This window comes from Scatophagus argus, chromosome 21 (genome assembly GCF_020382885.2).
Source record: "Scatophagus argus isolate fScaArg1 chromosome 21, fScaArg1.pri, whole genome shotgun sequence".
Taxonomy (NCBI): Eukaryota; Metazoa; Chordata; class Actinopteri; family Scatophagidae; genus Scatophagus; species Scatophagus argus.
The window spans coordinates 8,126,685-8,148,650 of record NC_058513.1 but is presented as its reverse complement, the minus strand read 5'-3'; the positions used below and the strand labels follow the sequence as shown (position 1 = coordinate 8,148,650).

Sequence of the window (21,966 nt, the reverse complement as noted above, 5' to 3'; positions counted from 1 at the left end):
TAATGTACAGTAAATGCATGTACTGTTAGACACTCCCCCAGGGCAATAAGATAACATGCAAATATGATTCAGGGCATGACACACATGAACAAACACACACACGCAAACATACATGCCGAATTCTGCCGCACCCAAAAGCTCAGACACTTGTTGATATACACTCATGCTTGTCTCATGCATGCACATTACTGCACATGTCAATAAACACACATGCTCTTAGCTGTGCTTTTGTGCACACTCATGCGTGCACAAAAGCACATTCACTCCCGCAATGCCACATTTGACTTCTCTGACGTATACATCCACCCACACTGCTGTCCTCATAAAAATTTCAGTGCATCGTGCTTGAGCGACTTCCATTATGTGTAACACCGCACATCCTTGCAGGCTGGAGTTGGAGCCCACTCTGTGCCGTTAAAGACCGACATCCACTCTGAGCTAGCAGCCTGTGGAGAGATTTTTGTACAGATTGTTGTGGGCTTTATGTTTATGCCGTTATAGAGAAATTCTAATCCCCCCCGTCTCTCTGCCATAAAAGGTGAAATTCTGTCATCACGGTAGAAACACCAAAGGCAATTACAAGTGTAAGTATGTATGTAGCAGCGTGTCTGTCATTTAACTTGTCATCAAGCAGCAGGTGCAACACATTGACAATATTTAAATGATATTCCCACAACATTCATGAGGTAGCAGGTGTCATAGAACAACTTGATAATAATTGACTTAATGCTGCGTTTATAGTTCTTCAGTATTTGTTACCTCAGGCTGCTGATCTACATGTCACTGAGAGATGCCATAAACGATCAGTTCATTGTACTGTGTAGATTTACACAACATTTTATATTGGTATTATAAAGCAATAATGTTTCCTTGAGACATTGTTGCTGTATTTTCTGAGAATATAAACAGCTTTTGGCAGCTGAAAGACACGTGCTGGATGGAGCCGTCCTGTGTAATCATACAGTAGGATGTAGCATTAACATAGCCATGTGGCTAACTCCTCTAAACTCAGCAGCCACTGAGCACTACCTCCTCTTGTCACAGTGATACAGTATGTGGCACCAGTAGCACCCACATCATGGATAATTGGCCATCAGGTGCGATACAGATTATAGATGTTGTTGTGTGTGCATGTGTTTGTACACGTGTGTGTGTTATCATCTCCTTGCGCTTTCTTTCCCGAGCCTTGACAACAAGCTGTTTGTGTTTCACTTTCTCTCAGCGACCTTTTTGAACTTTGTCCGCATCTGCGGACGAGTGTGTTGAAATGTTTGTTCAAACGTGCATCTCCTTCTATTTATGTACTCACCAGAGTCTCTCTGTATGTCATGCGTTGCATTTGTCATCCCCTGTGGCTCTGTTTGCTGTGTTGTCTGCACATCCACCCTGACCTCACGCTGCCATTTGCTTTTTCTGATTATTAATTCAACATTTGCTGTCACAACCAATTATGGTCTCTTGTGCCCCACGACCTCTGACCCTTCCTTCTCTCTGCCTGTTACATGCCCAACACAGAGTTAGGACCAAGTGACCCAGATTGTTTGTTTATTTTCCCTCCTACTGTAAGTGATCGCATAGATACTCCCAGGAGCTGCCCTCCATAAAGCACCGTACATGCGTGCTCTTGAGTACGTACGAATTTGGCAGATATGGGTTAGCTATATGATGGTAAAAGAGACTGATAAAGCTATAAAAATGGAGGCTGCGGAGGAATCGCTAGAAATTCTCTTAAAAGGCATACATTAATGGCTCAATTCCAGGCCCCAGGGTCCCTCCCTGCACTATAGCATCACCTCCTAATCTTAGACTACACTATTTTTGACTGTTGTTGGACACCAGGTCATGTTTCAGTTGTATAGGTGCAAGTGCAGTACGCAAGTGTGCCTGTTAAATTTTTATGCAGACACAAAACAGTGGAATACATTTCACATTCCTGTTTGTTACGCTTGTTCTCCTGCGTCGTATCATCCTCCGCGTTACTTATGCATGTTTATATGAGCCGTGTCTCATCGGTACTCGAACACGTCTATGCTGCAATGAAGACCAGCAACCGCACAGCATTATGCACACAACCGATCCTCTTCTTCTTCTCCATATCAACGACCTTGTGTGTCAGCCGTATCATATAGAACACATACATCATCCAACGGGAGGCAACCTCCGCTGAGATTCAAGAGCACCCTGACAGAGAAACAAAGGGGAGATTAGTGTGTGTGTGTGCATGCATTTGTATGTGTGTGTGTGTGTGGGAGAGTGTGTGAAGGAGAGTGAGAGAAAAGAGATGTGTGATATGAGGAGACAAGGAATAAAAGATAATTGTGTCTTTTCTTGAGTTTATATGAGTGTACACACTACATCTGCTTTATATATATGCACATATAAACACATGTATGTACAGACTCAAGGTTTTCAGCGTATACTATCAAAAAGTAGGATCAGAGGACACGGCTGAAAATTGTGATTGGTTTGTGTACGGTGACAGGTGGAAGTCAGCAGCTTTACCGTGTTTTGGTGTTGCGTGTGCAGTTTTCACAGCAGATTATACGGGCCTTCAGTTATGCCTTGATTCCTCGTTTAGCGGTGTGTGCGTGTCTGATCTTTGCGCCGCTGTTTGTGTGTGTGTTGTGTCTTTACCGCTGGCAGGGGGAATATACAGGTGCTCAGTTATGTTCTGTTTCTGTCCACACTCTCTTGTGGCTTTTAAGTGGGTCTGTCTGTGTGTGTATCCACGCATGGATGAATGGCAAAAAAGCTACTGATTGTATGATGTGTTTGAAATGCTTCAGCTGCACCCGTCAGACATTGTTTTGTATGCATCAGAAAATGTTTGTCTGCTCTCAGCTTTAGATACTTGACCTTATTCGTGAAATGCTCCCATGCAAAGCTTTGGGATTCAGTCATCTTTTTATTTAAATGTTCACAGGTAAAGAAAATTATTAATGGGACCACTTTTAAACTGAGAGGTATTTTGTGTTATCAGTTGCATTTAACATTTTCATTTTTTAAACTGTTTTAATACTCCCCCCCTCTATTAGCCGGCTGATGTGCCCTTGAGCAAGGCACTTAACCCCCCAATATGCTCCCCGGGCGCCTGATGCTGCCCACTGCTCCTGTGTGTGTTTCACTGCATGTAATTTGCCGGGTGTTGCATGTGTGTGTTCAACTAAGGATGGGTCAAATGCAGAAGACGAATTCAGTGTGTGTATGTAAAAATATATATACTGCCAATAAAGTTGATTCTTCTTCTTCTTCTTCTAAAATGTTTGCTCTAGCACAACAGGAGAAAATAGCTCAGTGATTTAGTTGATAGTAGCTGGCTCATGTCATCCATTTTCTTTCTCTGTCTTGATTGGAGTGCTTTACAATTTGATTAACTATAGTTCTTGGGATATTTTCTTATGTCTGTGAGTTCGTAAGTATAAACTTTGACTGCCTTTTGGTTCTGCTACCTTAAACGAACAGAAAACGTTGGTTGTGCTGCATCCACTTCCTTTGTAGCAAATAACAATGTCCCTTATTGCGACATCAGTAAAAACAACCAGGTGTGGTTTCACCACAAACAAAAAACAAAATGTAAGTGCAAGGTAATGTTTGATGTTACTTATCAATCAGAGTAGCCTGTTATGGTGCCCACACTCGACACTGGAATGATAATGGAGAAGGAAGTGGCCCATTTCCAGCCTGTGGGCTCTCTTTGTATCCCAGTGAGTCGTAGTTCCTCATTGAAATAGCCAGTTCAGCTTCTCTGGCCTCTGGGTGTTGCATTAAAATATATATGGCTTTACATCACTCTAGTGTGTATTTTGACAATGCTGATGCATTTTACATGATCACACAAATGTGCAATGTACAGTGTATCAAGGCCATATTTCATAATGGTAATGGGTTTGTGGCACTCCGTATTATGGAACCAGAAATAATATCTTACAGGTCATTGGTAGTTTGTTACCTTAACTCTTAACTCTCTTTTGGTTCAATGGGTTGCTGCTCATGGTGAAGATGTGCTTTAAAAGCAAATAAAAACATATTTATCTCCCCTGGGCTTTAAAAAAATGCTGTTACAGCTTTTCAGCCTAATATAAGCACACCTTCCAGCCCGCAACCCCTGACCACCAGCTCACTCTGACAGCATGACTAGAGCACTTTCACAACAGTCAATAAATATATGATGGCTAATAGAAGACCAGAACCTCTCTTCATCTGATTAAGAAACATATCAGGACTTGACATACACTTGCACTATACAGACCACACAACCACAGAAACACACCGTTTTAGTTTGTTAACTCTTTCTCATAAATAATTATTGATGTAGGTTGCAGACACAGGCACATTGACTAAAACTGAGGCCCTATGGAGTCACTGAGAACAGCTTTCTGACAGTTACACCCCTGAATATCATACTGTAATCAAAGATGGTTATGGGGGAGCGATGCTCCTGCAGAGACAAAAGACTCCTGCCACTAAGTGAAAAGATCAAACATCCTAAGATGATGGATGAGAGGTGATGTAAGAGGATTCAAAGTACTGCATCACCAGTGCACAGCTAGACATCACAAGGCTATTTGTGTCTTTTAGTACAGTTTATAGTCCATCTCCAGTGAGGATGTTGATGAGGACTGATTTTACAGCATTCTGAACCAATGCAAATGAGATGTATGACATGGATAACAAACAGAAGGGAAAACCTGAATACATGAGTCTAGAAAGTTAACTACTTCAGAGATTACAGGAATTTATGAGCATTAACTAATCAGAATTAGTTGACCACAGAAAATGGACTAAAGTACAACGATATTATAGAATGTAGATGAGTCAGTAGAGTTCAGACCTGTGGAATCAGAGAAGCACTGAAGCTGTTCTGCCTGCATGTCACCTGTCATATAGCCATGCTTTATGTACACTATTCAAGTGAGAACAAGCACACAAACATGTCTGACCTGACCCCTTTCTCTTTACTGGAGTTCATCCATGATGTCCTGTGTGATTCATGCAATAGTGTCACATTCCGGAGCAACACTGTTCATGCAAAGACACATTCCTCCTGATTTTAAAGTGCTGTGTGTGTGAGAGAGAGACAGTGTTGCAATACATTTGCAGTTACATCCACAGCCTCATAAAAGGTTCATTACAATACAAAATATAAGCTATGCTCATGTTATGACAAGATGTTTTGAGAAAGAGCTTCTTTCTTACTCTTGTATGTATTGTGGTGCTTGTGTACCATTTTATGTTAATTGTGTTCTCTGGATGTATAAATGCCAGTGTGTGGTCATGGTTTGTGCGGTGGTTACAGGTCTGTTAGTACATGTCTTGCTACTCTTAATTTGGAAGTAAACTCTGCATCGGAGATCTCTAGTGGTCCCACATCCGTGCCTTGGGTCTCACCTCTGGCTCCTGCAACTGGTGTAATTAGCAAAGTTTTCTTTTGTGTTGCTCTCTTCATTTATGTTTTGGCTTGTCTCCCACAGTATTTGTAGTCTGTCACTGTTAATGAGCGTGCGTATGAGCACACAAAGCTGCGAGAAGACACCACACACCCACTGCTCTCTTCGCAGTTTTAACACTCCATTAGATAATTAAGGCAGAGGGGGTGTTTTTGTAACATTTCAGATGAGACATTACCATTAATTAGTGTCAAAAGAAAAGAACTGTTTTGCTCGAGCACTTAAGTACAAAGGGAAGTGATCTCTTTACTTTGTCATTGAAGCACTAAATAGTTCTCTCTCTCTTTCTCTCTCTCTCTGATTTTTTTTTCATAGGCAAAGAGGAGGCCCGTCCAAGAGGAAGAGCTTTGTCTTGGCATCATGTGATCTGCGCATTCCCCCACAGACCTCTGCAGTGGAAGAGTGAATCTACGCACCCTTGGAAGCTTCTCAACCACTAGCACCCCTATCACCACTATCAGCACTCCTGACTGCAGTCAGCAGAGTCACCTGTTCTTGACTCAACTTGCCTTCTGTCTCTTTGGTCCCCTTCATCTTGAAGATAAGGAATGGCCGTGCGAGTCTCCAGCTTCCCCAACGCCTCTCGCAAATAAGGCCTTTCAACTTTTTTCCACAATACCAGAGAAAGGAAGGATAAAACACTCTACAATCCTCTTTTATTCTTCCACCCTGTGTCTCTTTTTATCTTTGTTTCCCCAGTAACTTGACCCTCAACACACACATTCACTAAAACCAAAAGGAATTTTGTCTTGGTGACAGCCATTTTAAGGACACCAGCACACAAGTTTCCCAATCATAAGGAGATTTTTTTTGTGTTTGTTTTACACAGTTCTCTTGGCAGCCTTTTGGAATATTTACTCATGCAGTGTCCCTATGGGTGATTAAATCAGAACAGGAATCCACACTGACTCCTCTTTTTTATTTGATTTTTTTTTTTTTGATCCCGTTAAGGTGTTTTTTTCAGTGAGTTCTGTTTGTGACTGGAGGTGGACTTGAGCCATCATGGCTGGGAAGGGCAACCCGGTGCCGGGCCCCCACCTCAATGGCTTCCCCGTACCCACCTACTCATACTTTTTCCCCCACATGTTGGGGAGCCTGTCGCCTCCAGCCCTGCCAGGACTCCCCATCAGTGGGTACAGCACCCCCTCTCCAGCCAGTAAGTCAACTTTAGATTTCTACCCTTTTTGCTTACTCTGTGCTAGTTCACATTACAGACGTGCCATTCTCTGGCTATTGTACAGGTTGTTTGTTGAGTGACATGAGACGGGGAGAGGAAGATTTCCTTTCCTTTGTGTGTGTCCTGGTTTATACCTGTGTGGCTGTAGCACGCCGTTTCCTGTGTAGCTCCCCTACTGCGTGTGTGTACATATGCTTGTGCCTGTGAGTCTGCTGGTAAAAAGGACTCTTTTATCTCATCCTGTTTAGATCATTCTTATTTGAAAGATGTGTGTGTTGGTAAACAGAGAGTGGCAACCACACACACACACACACATCAACGTCGCCTCAAGCACTGTCCTTAATTTAAAAGCCCACACACATCAGCACACACACATGGAAATGTCAGTGTGGATCATAAGGAAATGAGGCAGGACAGCCAGAAAGGAGCATTGTTTATTTGGTGAACACACATTTGGCAAGTGCTCTTAAAATAAATCTCACAAAAGCTATCATCGTAGCCAAACTTCATGTTACAGCTCCTTTATACAATCCATCAAAAACTTCAGAACTGACTTGCAAAGTTGCTTATTTAAGTCAAACAAGGAGAAAAATACTTCTTCACAAGGGGAGAGAAACTGCTCTGTAGTGTACTGATTTATACTCAAGAACAGATGTTGAACAGTGGTGGAAGAGATATTCACTAAAAAGTCCTTTTAAAAAGTTTTTAAAGTTCCTTTCCTTTAAAGTCACAATGGCATGATGTAAAAATACTGCAATTTAAATGAGAACAAGTCCTTATTATGTGCAGTGGGTGCTATCAGAAAACTAAATTACCTATAAGAATTACTTTAATGTGTAGAAAGTCAAACGTATTTTAACTTTTGCATCGTAAGAAAATCTCCATGTGAAGTAAAAGTGACACATCTGCCAGTGCGATGAGATGTTTTCAGTTTGACCTGTTTCCAAACAGTTCCCTGGAGCTGTACTACCTTAGAAAGAAAAATAACACCTCATACTGGCAGTTTTCACCAAGTCTTACACTTGGATCTTGATTTTTACACAAAAACTCAGTGAAGTTATAATTTGCATTGAAAGGCTAACCGCAAATCAGGAGCTCAAAAGTGCTTCAGAAATTTTAATGCCTTGTATCACACAGGAGACTGATACTAAAGATATTATAGATGATAATCAAACAGCTATTGCTGGTGGTGCAGCTGGTGATGCAGACGTGCAGTCAGTTTGTGTATATTGGCGTGGACAGGTCTGTCAGAGAGCGACCTCGCTCTCACAGGTTCAAAGGGGGTCAGCGTATTGACTTTCTATCTGCTGGAGTTTGCGTTGGCAGGCGGCGTAGAGGGAAGTGAAGAACAGTTAGTGCCTAGCCCAGTCACTCCCACTTCCCCAATACCAGATACATCGTCAGATTCCTCTTTTTACATTATTGCAAGTGTTTGTGTGTGTGTGTGTGTGTGTGTGTGTGTGCGTCAGACTACTCTCCCAGTGTTTGCCATGCAGGGCGGCAGGGTTCCTTCCCTTTTGCCTTGGACAAACATTTCCTGTCTGTAAACACTGGAGAGCCAGGGACACCACAGCTTCCTGACGCTCTCAAACACACACACACACACACACACTCTTGAACATAAACACAGTCTTTGCCCTCCATGCTGTCTCACTTTCTCTCACTCCTGCTTCCCTTTGCATGCAGATAACTGCAGGCATAATTCACACATGCTCACACACACACACACGTGCGGTAACAGAAACACATGTATCTCTTTCCATATACTTATAGAAACTGCTGCCTTTACCCCTTTCTCTTCCTCTTCCTATCCCGAATTCTTACGAATTCTTACCAACACGGTCCCAATATGATTCAACTCTTCTTTGCATATCTGGTGCTGAAGTACACTTGGTTTTCTTGGTCTCTTTATCTCTACTTTTTTCATGCACGTGTATGTAGATTGTCTGTTGGCATGATTTGGGTTGTGATTTCCTGTCTTTTTTATGATGGATTTCTTTCTTAGCACAAAATGCTGGGCATGCTGTTACTTGTGGTTTGTATGGGTGTTGTATTAATGCTTGTGTTCACTGATTTCTGTTCAGTCACATCATGTGTGATGTGGTTACAAACTGCAGATATAAAAGGATGTTATGGCAGTTCCCTAAGTGGATCATGCTGAGTAAACGGTCCTGAAGCCAGGCCTTGCCATTTTGTTTTAAAGCTGAACTCATCTGCCATCAGACTCCTGCTCAGCAGACCTTCCCTCTTCTTTCCGGTCTCTTTCCTCTGTCCACACTCATCCTCCTCCACCCCTTTCTCAGAGCTGTCCAGCTCCTCTGCCTCGGCCTCCTTTAGCAAACCACAATAGACCAATTATTTGGACCAAGCAGAGCAGAAGGGTTAATCAAGGCCTGTGACACACACACACACACACACAGTCTCTCTCTCACACTCTCTCTCTCTCTCTCTCTCACTCTCTCTCTCTCTCTCTCTCTCTCTCTCTCTCTCTCTGTGCCTCTGCAGCTCTTGCCTCCTGGGTTATGTCTTCACATCACATTATCTGAAAATCATCAGGTTAGGTTGCGCAGCGGAGCAGATCACTTGCAGATATTGATATTACATTTATTGCCTGCAGCTTTATTAGTTAACTGAATATTATCATCATGGATTGATCACTCTTACACTCCCGCAAACGTGCACGCCACCTCATCGAACACAGCCAAATCTCCACATCCAGTAAAAAGAGGTCATTACTTGCACGCATGCGCAACTTTCATTAGTGTTTTCGATTAAATCCTTTGTGCCGCACGCCTGCATGAATATGGAAGTATCAGGCAATAACACCTCAACTATTGATCCCGTTATCATCATTAAAGTCTTCCGCTGTCTGTCACCCACTCTAACACCATGCTATTACATTACCACAGTGTTATGAGGGATCATAATAAATTGAGCCAGCTTGCTACCTGCTGCCACGGCGGACTAATTGGCTTTTCCCCACAGAGCGCTCTTGTTTCTGCAGCCACAGTAATTGCTTGGTACAGGAGCATTTTCTAGGACCGCTCACACACACGAGCGCCATCTCTTCTGACTTATTAGGGGGCTTTTATGGCATTTATGGATGTACTTTTGGGCCAGAAGGAGAAATATGAAAGGGTATTTTCAGACCTCAACGAAGCTTGTGTGTGTATGTCATCTATCCCATTAAGGAGGCCATGGTGGAATGCACTGACACATGAGTAAATATAAATATGGTAATGTTGGGGAAAGTGTGTGTTTGTGTGTTTGTGTGTGTGCTGGTTTCTGGACAGACAGGTGGTTCCTCTCTGCCCCGGTGGTCTGCAGGAATCAAGGGGGCATGTCAGTACACTCCATGGGTGGCAACGGCACACACACACACACACACACACACACACACACACACACACACACACACACACTCAAAAACACACATGGCTTGTGTGGTAGGGATAAGGATAATGACAGTGAGTAACACGAGTGAAGTGCCACCCTTTTGGCAGCAATCCAAAGTGTGTGTGGATATGACACAAAGCTATTGACTGGAGCACTTTTTCTATTTGGTACCAGCCATTTAGCCACTTCAGAAATACACACACACACACACACACACACAGAAACAGTACCTCTGGGGAGTTGACTGTCATTATTGGAAAGCCATTTGAGGGGTGCCAATACTCTGACGGAATGGATGCAGGCTTATTAAACATGGCGTGTATAACACATCCAGCATAGCAGCATAGCACTCATTCACCCTGTCTTAACGACCTTGTTAATTAACTGCAGAGCCCTGGGAGGCTGTTGAATGAGCACAAGAAGTGCCCTTCTTACTTTTTCAAAGAAGTAATTGATGCTGCTTTGAGATCATGGGCACATCACGGGAAGCTGAACAGTTTTTTCGACATTCGAAAATAAGCTGATTTCAACCAGTTAAATGTGTTGTAGCTATACACCTTGTACTTGATTTACAGATGAATTAAGTTTGCCCCACACTAAAATGTCACACAGCATGTTGTTCATGAAAATTTCTAAATTGCAGCAAAACCACAGGAAAGCTACTTAGGTTCCTTTTTACATAGTTTTGTTTTATTAAAAAAAAACAATTCTGCTTCTGCTGCATTTACTGAACATAGTATGATTTTTCTTTGACTCAAAACCCTGTCATTAAACATGATGAAGATGAGTCTTTGGTGCTTTCAAAGGAGGATAACATCAGCAAGATACATTCTGTGAAAAATGTTATTGTGTGCATACTAGACTCTTTGTTGTACACTGACTAACTGTACAGTTTTTAAGACACTTGACTGCAGCATTAACACCAGGAAATAACAACATGGGCATATATGAGATGTAATATGTAAATGTAAAACGTATACAAGACAAAGTTTCCATGAAAAGAGTTTCATCGCTCCTAAACATGAGTAAATATTATTTTATTTTGATTGCTGTGAAGTGGCCATAACAGACAAAAACATTAATATTAGATCATTCTTCAAAACCTTTGAATATGTTAGATAGATACATAGATACTTTATTGATCCCGAGGGAAATTCAATATTTCAATATCCAATATATTGAATATACTGTATATTGAATCCAGTATATCAATATTCAATATAATGTTCAATACTGTTTTTGTTTATGGCAACATCAGTATGTTTAGGTGAAATTGTGGTTATACTTACCGTTAATTGATAAGTGGTTGTTAATTGAAGGTCTGTGTCGCAATGCAGTCTCATGTCTGCATCTTTAAAGTCTGTTAGCAACACACCCATCTACCCCACTGTTGGCCCCTCCCATACCTTTTTCTTTGCTGCATAAACGGCACACATTGGGATGTAAATTGTGAGGTGTGGAATCAATCAATATCGACCAGTTCTTAGAGAAGAAATGGGGTGATAGTGAAAGGTATTGGTTATTGGTTAGCAAAGGTAAAATGATGTAAAATGTACTTTAGAGAAAGCCTGCTGAACAGGGAGGACAAAAATATGAGAAAGAGACAGAGAAACAGAGAGGAATCGGGAAACAGGGATGCAGTCCTTCTGTACAGATGGGGCAGAAGTGGGAGCCCCAGACACGCACATACAAACACACACACACATATGGCTTCAGCAGCATTTGTGTCCCGTGCCAGCATCATGTGCCAAAACACCCGGTAGCTTGGCCAAAAAAGGCTCCCGCAAGAAAAGCCATCACCCTCTCCTTTGGCCCTCTGGCCTTCCCTCACATCTTTCCCTCTTGCCATTCTTTTTTGGGTTCTTGCACCTCTCTTGTTCTCTCCTTCTCATGTCTCCAACTCCATTCTTCTTCCCCCACTCCATCACTTCTCACTCTGTTGGGTTTTTCCTCTTTCCTTATCTGATCCATTCTTCCCTCCGCTCATCTCCTTTCCACTGTCATATTTTTTTTGGTCATACCTGATTCCCCCGACACTGCTCATTTCCCACTCGCTCTCTCTCTGTCTCATTCTGTAATGCCCTCTTTTTCTCCCACCCTCCCTTTTCTACCTTAGGACTTGACAGAGCTATCATTACCCTGCCACCTATTTACTCACAGCCTGTTATTTTCCATTTGCTTTTAGGGGACCTGGGGCCAAATCCCTGCCCAGAATACTTGATCCGAGCCACAGGATTTATCCCAGAGTGGCTTGGCAAATGCGGTCCATTCCCCCAGCCCCCTCTTCTCTTTCTTGTTCTTTCCCTCTCTCTCTTTCTTTCTTTATCTCTTGCTTTCTCATTCTCTCTTTCTTTCTGTAGGTTTTTTTTCTCCTCCATGGCCGCTTATGCAAATACAGGCCCTTCTTTTCAAAGAGCTGTCTACCCATAATCCGATGGATGGCTCCATTTTCATAGTACTACACACACACACACACACACACTTAGTCAACACACACACACACATTTGTGCACATGGAAAGGCAGAATGCATCACATACTCTATTAGGAATACAAGGACACATGCTATCTCCCATAAACATTCACACCAACTGGCACATACTTGTGTGTGCAGATACACACACACAAACATACACACAACACAAAGTGACACACAAACGCAGAGAGAAACCCCTCCTCTGCAGCCACGAGTAAAATATATTAAGGAGTGAGCGCTTTAAGCTGTAGTTGGGCCATAATAACTTCAAAACCAGCAGGCTGTCGCCAGCAGCCATGCAGCACTCAGTCGGGTAAACACTGGCATAATCTAAATCTGTCTCTGATGTGCCAGCGCAAGTATCTTTATTTCTGCTCTCTTCAAAGGACCCGCAAGGAAGTCAAGACAAGGGTAAAGCGATAAGAACTCCTCCCTTTTTTTCCTCTCTCCTTCGCTACGGCTTCCCTATCCTTTCCTTCAACCCACTCTCACTCTGACCCCCTTCTATTTTCTTTTATCTCTTCTCCCCTCCCCACACACACACACACACACACACACACACACACACACACACACACACCCACTGCATACAGCCATAACTCAAACTGCCGCATACATTCAAATGTCAATGACTCTCTCACAGGCATCATTCCTCTATTGTCCTTTGATAAGCGATCGGGATGACGGCATGTGTAAAATATAGGGCAGTTACCTAATGGACGAGATGAGGGAGGAAAGGAAAGGAGAGAGCTGAGGAAGGATTCTGAGAGGTTGTGCAGGTCTGCCCCGCGCAGCTCAGAGAGTGATTGAATTATCAACCAGAGCTTTGCTCGTTGTCCAAGGGGGTTTCAGAGGGAAAGCCCTTTTCTGAGCAGCTAATGCGCTTTTTAAGCCTAGCACAATGGCTAGCTGTGTTGCGCAAAAGGGCTGAGAGAGCTCTGTTCGGCCAGAGCTTATGGGGCCACCAGCTCTCTTTTGGCACCTCTCTAAGGGGCCCCCGGCCACACTTAACCTCAAACCTGCCTGCTAGCATTAGCACACTGCCTCCTCAGTGTGATAATGCACTGGTGACAGCATTAACACACTACAGGCCTATTGCACATCAGATAACTAGTGCACAATGAATTGTGCTGTTTTTACATAATAATTAGCATTCCAGAGATTTATGGACACCTATCGTTAACCTTCAGAGTCCCCTGGGTCATTGCCTTTTCAGTTATGTTTATTACTCTACCTTTTCACTGCGCCGAGTCCTCATTGCTTGTTTCGTCAAAGCTGTGAAGTATTGCATCAAGTGGTGCAGTATTGTATGGCTGCACTAAAATCTTTTTTTTCTGCAGTATTGTTGAAGGATACAGGAAACTCTCTCAAAGCAAATAAATGCCTTGTTTGAAATGTCTCTTAGTCAACAAAACTGTTTTATGGTAGTCACTGTCATCTCAGGTTCCAGTTGTCTCCAGAACACTCAATTTTTGGCAAACACAGAGGTCATGTGTGACCTGCATTCATCAGCGTCTCACAGATTCCCTCACTTTTTTCTTCATGTAATTTGAAAATTACTGTGGCTGCAGTGGAAATTGATAAGGGGTATTTTATACCATACCATAACCTACAAGGTTGTTTATCCATATAGGACTCAAAAGATTGTAAGGACCAATGAGTGTGTCAATAAACAGTAGATATTCAGAACTGTAATTACTACTGGTGCAGAGGGAAAGGAAACACTGACATATGCGCTCCAGACGGGATTAAAATCACCAATCAGCACATGCAGTATTAAAATCAACGAACCACCCTTACATAAATAAATTCCATCTGAAAAGTGTATCCTGTCTGAATGTGCTGCATGAAACACAGATGTGGGCTGTAAATTCTTAAATCATGTGAGGTCCGCGTGTAATTCTGTTCTAGTGGAATTACAAATTATGCCTTTCATTTTTACACAATCAGAAATGAAGCTTGTCCTGATCGTAGGCTTACATTACATTACTATACATTGGTGTTAAATGCTCTTTGTGATTAAATGTGTGTGTTGATACGTTTACTGGAAACATAAAGCATTGTACACAAAAGTATTATTTAGTAAGCAACAGCTTTTATTAAGTACTAACTGTTAACAATTTTATTAATCATTTATATCATATGTGAGTCAAACTTCCCACTTTTTCATTTTCAGCAATGCAGTTGTTTTACATTCAGTGTTTTTAGTCTAAGTTAAAATCACACTGTCGTCTGAGTTACATTTCTGGGTTTTAAAACATTAAGCATGGCTGCATTTTCTTTCTCATTCTCTTTTAGTTTATCTCCACGTTGCTTTCATTTTTCATCCTCCTCATCTCTCTGATCTCTCTTTTCTTTCTCTTTTATGGCAGCCTCTCTTCTCTCTTTTCATCAGGAACAAACAGCTGTTCAGCAGTTAGCCTGTGATCAGTGTTAAGAGGCACCTGAAACCTCTCTCATTCTTTCTGTTCCTGACACACACACACACACACACACACACATATACTCCTTTTTTTGTATTGTCTTGTCCCAGTCCCGTCCTGTAAGCATGCTCACGCTGCCTTGCACAGAAAGGATGTGATTAGTGACATAGCTTTGCTCAGCATTTGAAATGGCCTTCTAAACAACTGGTGCGCATTATGCCTTGATTAGTCCCCTAATTCAGTCCGTCTCATGCAACAAGCAGATGTTCACACACTCTCTGCAGTCACTAAAGCTGCTCCAGGAACGTGACAGTCAGAGCGGCCATTTTTGCCCATTAGTTTCTCCATCACTGTCATAACCTCATTTCTTGGCACTATTTAACAGCAATTCAAGGGGCCATGTTACATCACACAACAGAGCAACAAGAGTCAATCTGAAGTTAAAGTGGTATCCTTTCCACCATCTTTCCACCATGGATTATTTTTCAATTCCTTTGTTTTTTTTCTGTTTGTTTTTTTTATGGATTGCACCTGGTAGAAATTTTCAGTGCTCTTGTTACACACAAACCGTTTAATGGTTTTGACACCAGTTGGATACTGAGAAATTCTACAGTCAGTTGCACTGACTGATCAACTGCTGCCAAGATAAAATCTCTGTTCCTACACACACAGCCATAACTAAACATTTCCTTTATCTCCCAACTGCTTCAGCTGGGAATACACTACGTGTGCCCAAATTTGAATTGCAGAGAGTCCAAATAACACGTAGTTCTCTGGTCTCTCTCTCTCTCTCTGTTTTTGATGCATTACACAATACAAATTTTGACAAAGCACCAACAACAAACGGTTACACAACAGCAGTCAAATCTTTTGGTCATCTGCTTATTTTGTGTACACTGTTCAGTGAAGAAAAAGCGAAAACAGAAAATAAATCCCATGTCATCAGAAATGCGTCTTTGTTAGTGAGTGGTCATGTTTAAAAGGTAATAATGCTTCAGCAACATTTGCCTTCATACGTGGCTATGACACAGTCTGTTGTGTGCATATCCATGGCTTCAGGCTCATGATGTTCTGGTTTGTAGTGGTTTTGTAGTTTGGTCCATTTATGTTATTATAACTCATTAAAGTCCCTTTTCTAACAAGGGTACAGTCAGCAAATGGTGCAGTTTCTGTCAGCTCCAGCTCCCATTAGTGGTAAACATGACAACAAACTAATTTTCACCTCGTTTTTCGGTGCGATGCTGTGATGCACGTGGACGTGCTGGATGTTGGAAATAGTTTTCCATCCATCTCTGTTCTACCAACAGCCAAACGTCATTCAGTTGGTTTTTGAGTTTAAAAGAGAGACTGATGTAAAAGGCATGAAGCTACCTTAACAATGTCACTAGTTTGGTGTGCTCATGAAAAAAAGCAAACAAAAAAAAAACTGGCAATTTGAAAGGATTGCCTGCCATTTTAAGCATGAAAATTATTAAAGTCAGTAGGTCTCAGATAGCAGCAATATCTTTAAAAACAAAAACCAACTGTAAAATGACTAAATAAACTGCATTCTGGCAGTCCTGCTAAATTCTTGACTCATTTACAGCCTGCGTGATTATCCAACCACTGATAACTGATAGAAACAATGACCAAAACTAAGCCCATGTTTTAATAAAGTGAACACACACTGTGACTCATATATACAGTCGACTCAGTGACTCTGGTGAAACACCAGGACATCTTAGAGGGATTAAAGGCAGAGTTGACTGATCACAGTGAAAGCGATAGAAAGACACAACACACCGAAGGTCAACCTCAAGACCTCCCTCTTTGACCCAGAGACCCCTCTAATCACTCATTCTTTCAAAGAAAGAGACAAGACTGAAGAGGAGGTTAGGAAGAGGGATAGAAAGATCAAGCGAGGGGGAGAGTGAATGAGGGAAGTGAAGGGCCCCTGCAGGCATCTTAAATCACGGCAGGCCCAGACTTACCCTTCACCAAAGAATCAGGAGCAGATTTACACTTTCCACAAATGACCACTGACTTGCTTAAATACCTGCAGCAAGACGCAGGTGAAGGGGCTGGGGGGTTGGTAGTCAGGGACGATCCCTCTTTCAACTTTGTTCTTTCCCCCTCAGCACTGAACTCGTGTTTCTGCCTCTCAGATGTCTGTTTGCAAAGCGTCCTGCAGATGCAGTTTCACTTATGTCAGTTGATTTGTTTGTGTTTATGCTGTAGAATGTAGGTAAAATGTCTGTGTTTACTGTTAACAGACAGGAGAGAGAGGGAGAAACCAAAAGAGGGAGAGAGGCGGTGCCAGAGATGGGATTTTGCTGATTCAATATTTACTCATCAAACACAGCTATTTCCTGTAAGCACTTGGCCAAACTCTTGCTCTCACCACCTCAGTCTACATGGGTTTTTGTGTTTTATTCTCCCAGCCGATACACACATACACACACATATCCCCACGGCCTTTTTTTGGCCAGTTCCCTTTCAACATCTTAAACTTCCACTGATTTTATTTTCCCTTTCTAGCACATGTCATTTGTCTTTATTTCCTGCATCTTTGTTCTCAAGAATTAACTTCTCCTGACTGTCTCTCGCCACTGCAAACCCTTTTTATCCTTTTCTTCCTGCGATCTCTGTCTCAATGCCCTCCATCCAAAAGACATTAGACACTGAATAAGCAGTGAGCAAACATCCATCTGTTCCACCCACACCCACTCTATCCAGTGAGGCTGAGAGTTTCAAATAGGGTTGATGATCGAGCTGTGTACACAATGTGAGTGAGCCGGTTTGACTTTGGGAATTATTTTGCCTTAAATATTACACTAACTGAGGCTCTCATGGGTGTGTGCAAGACAAGTGAGTGTGTTTCAGCATTTGATCAAGTCCGGGAAAGGTCCACACCTTTTCTGATTTTCTGTGTGCGACTTTGTCTTTCTTTGTTCCAGAGGGACAAGGAGAGGTCAGGTGGGTTTGGTTATTTAGCAAGTGTACAGTATATTTCTGTGTGCGTATACACATACACCAGAGCCGTGAACAGTGCAAGGGCAGTGACTGTGTTTCTGGAGAGCATTAGGTGGTTTTCTGCTGGGAAGATGGCTATATGACTTCTCTGCTCTCCGCCCACCCCCACCTCCCACCCCACCCCAGCAGTCCCTGCAGATGTGCTGTCAAAGCCGGCATCTTTGAGACCTTTGAAAAATAGCCTTTATGTCAAAACCAGCTTGCTTGGACTGGAGGTGCACATGGAAAGAAGTTGAAGCGTTCCAAGGGAAAACGTTTTGAGGGGAATATTTTAAGTCTTTATCATGAAGGTAGTCGTCTGTCTGTCGACACACTTGGTGTGGCTGCTTGTACTGTATGCCCAGAAGATGACGTCGTTTTCTCTTGTGGTGCTTCTGCCTCTGTGTGTGCATGTGCATGCACGCACATCATTTCTTACTGCGTGTGGGTGGCTGTGGACTCAAAGCCGTCCCACCCAAGGCTAGTATGGTTAGATGATGTTGCTGCAGCTAAACAGACTCAATGAAAGTGGCCCTCTAACCAGGAAGAACATCAATGGATATTTATTGAGGTCTCTTGCTTCCTCCTATGCCCCTTCATTTTCTTTTCATAAACCATGTTGTTCTGCTCCCCATTGAAGGTCAAGAGCTCTTACTGCACTCAACCCTCGCTCCATTCTTTTTCTCTCATTGCCATTGTTGGTTTTTAAGAGCCGGTGGGGAGGAGCAGTTGCTAATTTAGTATTGTCCACATGAAGTGCATTCACTTTAAACCAACCATTCTCAAGGCTCAATCAAGTGGTTCCATTAAAATGCTTTAGTTTTTATCTCATGAATTAATTTGTTTATTTATTGTTACTTTTTTAATTTACCGCCAGTTACAGATGTATATCACCCTGCCACATCATCAGGGAGAGACAATGGTGTTTTTTCACTGTCAGCTAAGCAACAGAGTAATATGGGAGACAAACCTGAATATTTAAAGCACCAAACGCTTGTGGTGAGGAAATATGATCTTGAATGTTATATTAAGATTCATAATGGCAGACAGCAAAACTGAGCTGAATGCACGGTGTGTGGAGTGCACTGAAATCGTGTTACAGCACAGTTTATTGTTTCTCCTCCTTTTGTCAGAATATGTTTTTTTCTCATTTATTTGGAAACGTAGTCCTATGAAAACATTCAGAAATGGGCCTTAAGTCAAAAAGGTTCAGTTCGGTTCGGTTCGGTTCTGCCTTAGGCCTAATTAAACCCCATCTCTTCATCTCTACCCAATTCTCAAACATTTTGTGGTCAACGGGCTTGTGCACATGGTGCACCAAGGATCAACTGTATGGCAGAAATTTAATGATACCGCAATTCAATTCAAGGGGCACTTCAGATAGGACGAGCAATTTTCTGACGTATGGCTCGCCTCTCAACAAGCTGCTGTTCTCGGTATTGAGATGTTTTTAATTAAAGGACATCCTGTTCATGTTGGCTTAGTCTTTTCTCAGTACTAACAAATGTTGCTTTTTGCTTTTGCTAGTGGAAAATAACTACGTATGTGGTTGAACGTCAGACTCTGACAGAAGAAGAAGTTAAACCAATTTTGCAAAGCATTTTGTGGAATAGGCTTTTGAGATTTCTTGCTATTGGAAGATTGTCTGTTTCAGGAAACATGAGGCTGTCACCAGCAGCTGGTTGGCTTAGCTTAGCGTTAAGACTGGAAATAATGGGAAACCTATTTATTGGACAGACATGCGAGTGGAATCGACCTTCTCGTCTAATTCAGCAAGAGATCTTATAGCCACATTTCCCAAAATCTGTTTCCCAAAAATCGTTCCTTCAAGCTGCAATGTCCCAGCCTGGGACCAATAAAGTATATCTATCTATCTATCTTAAAAGCATGGGCTTATATGCCTCATTCGCCCGTTGCGCAGATAATTTAAACAGTCACGGCCTCGTTGATTTTGTGGCATCATCCCACTGCCTTCATTTGTAGTTGTTTTATATGCCAATATGGCTACATGCAAATGCCTTTTGTCCCTTGGCACCTCAGGTGTTGTGTTTCAGAGCTTTGAGAAAGCACTGGAGTGTATGCTCACACACACACACACACACACACACGCGAAGAGGAAAGTTCGCTCTTCACTCTGCAGACTTCAAAGCTAACTGTCCCTTGAGGAACTTCAAACGCTGGGGAGGCCATTAAAAGACAAAAATTATTTTCTGTAAGGTTGTGATTTATTTGATTGAAAAATGAAACCACTAACCCAACAGACATTATTTTTCCTTCCCAGGGCCTTTACCAGGCACAACCTAAATTGCTACCAGGTGGGAATCTTCTTAAGGGCAGAAAGGCTCAGCCTGAAGAGCCAAAGCTTTCTTACTTGCTCTTCTCTTCCAGCTTCATCTTTGCATCCATAACACATCTCATCTCATTCAGAATGGCAATCCTTCATTAACAGGAATTGATAAATGCACGTGCACACCATCTACTCTATGTTTGGTATAGCATAAGTCAAATCTTAGGCTCCAGTGTTAGCAAACACTCCCTCACAACCATCAGTCGGAGGAGAAAAGACAAAAGAGGTGGAGAACGAGTGTGCCGAGTGTGTCTGAGAGAAATAAGGAGGCAGTGGAATTCAAGTGCTTGACAAAGCGATGGACTTGATGGAGTGTGTGTGATGTGAGGCAGTGGGATGAATGAAAAGTTTGAGGGGGTAAATTAAGAGAATGAGTGGAGTGTTCTCTCAAGGAGAATAGAAGGCTGAAGAGGAAGCACTTGAAAGAGATTGATGCAGGCAGGCATACAGACAGAAAGGAAAACATAGACGATCACAGACTCAGGGTGTTCAGCTTAATCATGGCTAATTGAATGTTAAAGTAAAATATGCTAATAAGAGCATAAACTGCTGATTGGAAGAGTTTTGTGTTTAGTCTCTGAAGTTGGTTAAAAGTCATTTAGGGAAATTCTCTGAACACTGAGGAGATTATGCGATATAAAGTGTATCAGTGATGTGTTCAGATGGTCATCGCCTTGCATAACGTGACAGTTGATCTCAGAACTCGTTCTCTCCGTCGTTTTCTTCTCATTTCTCCACTTTCATGTAGTACATTCATAAAGCTCCAGGATTTGTTACTCAAGTTGAAACAATCAGTACACACTAGGACTCGTCTTAACCTCAGTCTCATCACAGAGAGAATATTTGCATCTATGTGAACACTTGCTTCTTTCTATTCATTTAACTTAAAGTTCTGTTCCAGTTTACCTGAAGAGCCTCTGAAGATGGATCACATCTGCTGTGGAAGCATGTGCTGTTAAGACATCCACTCATCCAGACACTGATGTGAGAACCAGGCAGTTCCATTGAAGGATTGGATTTAATTCGAAGCAAACTAATCAGTGTTTTATGAAAGGTGGTCTAATCTGACACCAAGAATTCCACTACAGCCAAACTGGAAATCTGAACTAGAAGTTTAAACATTTGTGAAATGAAAACAGATTTCAACAGCCGAGCAAATTGCCCTCTTTTACTTCTTGATAAGCAAGAAGGCAGCATGTTATGAGGTGCATGGTAGGCACACTTGCATGTGCAACATGTATTCTTTTTTTTTTGGCTCTTATTCAAATGAGCGAGGACACTTGCATTCAGACGGAACAGGAGGGAGCTGGTGTTTTCTTTGCGTAGTAGTTGGTGTGTGTGCTTGGGTGGAGGAAAGGGAGACAGAAAAAAATGTGTTTTTCACAGCTTAGAAGATGATATTTTCACCAACTGTATTACGATTAGAGTGTTTTGGCCACTCAGCACACCAGTCATTCATTTCCAGCACGTGTCATCCATCCGTATTCCCACTGTTTGTTTATGAGTGTGTCTGCGTGCTCCTGTGTTTGTGTGCATGTGTAGCACTGATGAAATTGCGTCTCCTCCTCCTCCACCACCACCTCCTCCTCCCCCTCCTCCTCCTCCTAATGTCATCTCACTTCCTCTAGGCCCCTGAAAAACCCACCAAACAGGGAGAAAATAGAGCGCTTTATTGGGACGCCTGTCAGGACTCCCCCTGGATTTATGGCC

The 21,966-nt window shown here is 42.3% G+C and overlaps 1 protein-coding gene across 5 annotated transcripts in view; it reads left to right on the top strand.

The window, feature by feature from the left end:
• The window catches only part of raraa (retinoic acid receptor, alpha a), a 132,571-nt gene that overhangs the window by 53,981 nt on the left and 56,624 nt on the right, over positions 1-21,966 (top strand). For all 5 annotated transcript variants that reach the window (XM_046377829.1, XM_046377831.1, XM_046377827.1 and 2 more), the window contains one exon: positions 5,763-6,603. In XM_046377829.1, the coding sequence (XP_046233785.1) occupies positions 6,450-6,603 (154 nt within the window). In that variant the 5' untranslated portion in view covers positions 5,763-6,449. The remainder of the gene's footprint in view (positions 1-5,762; positions 6,604-21,966) is intronic.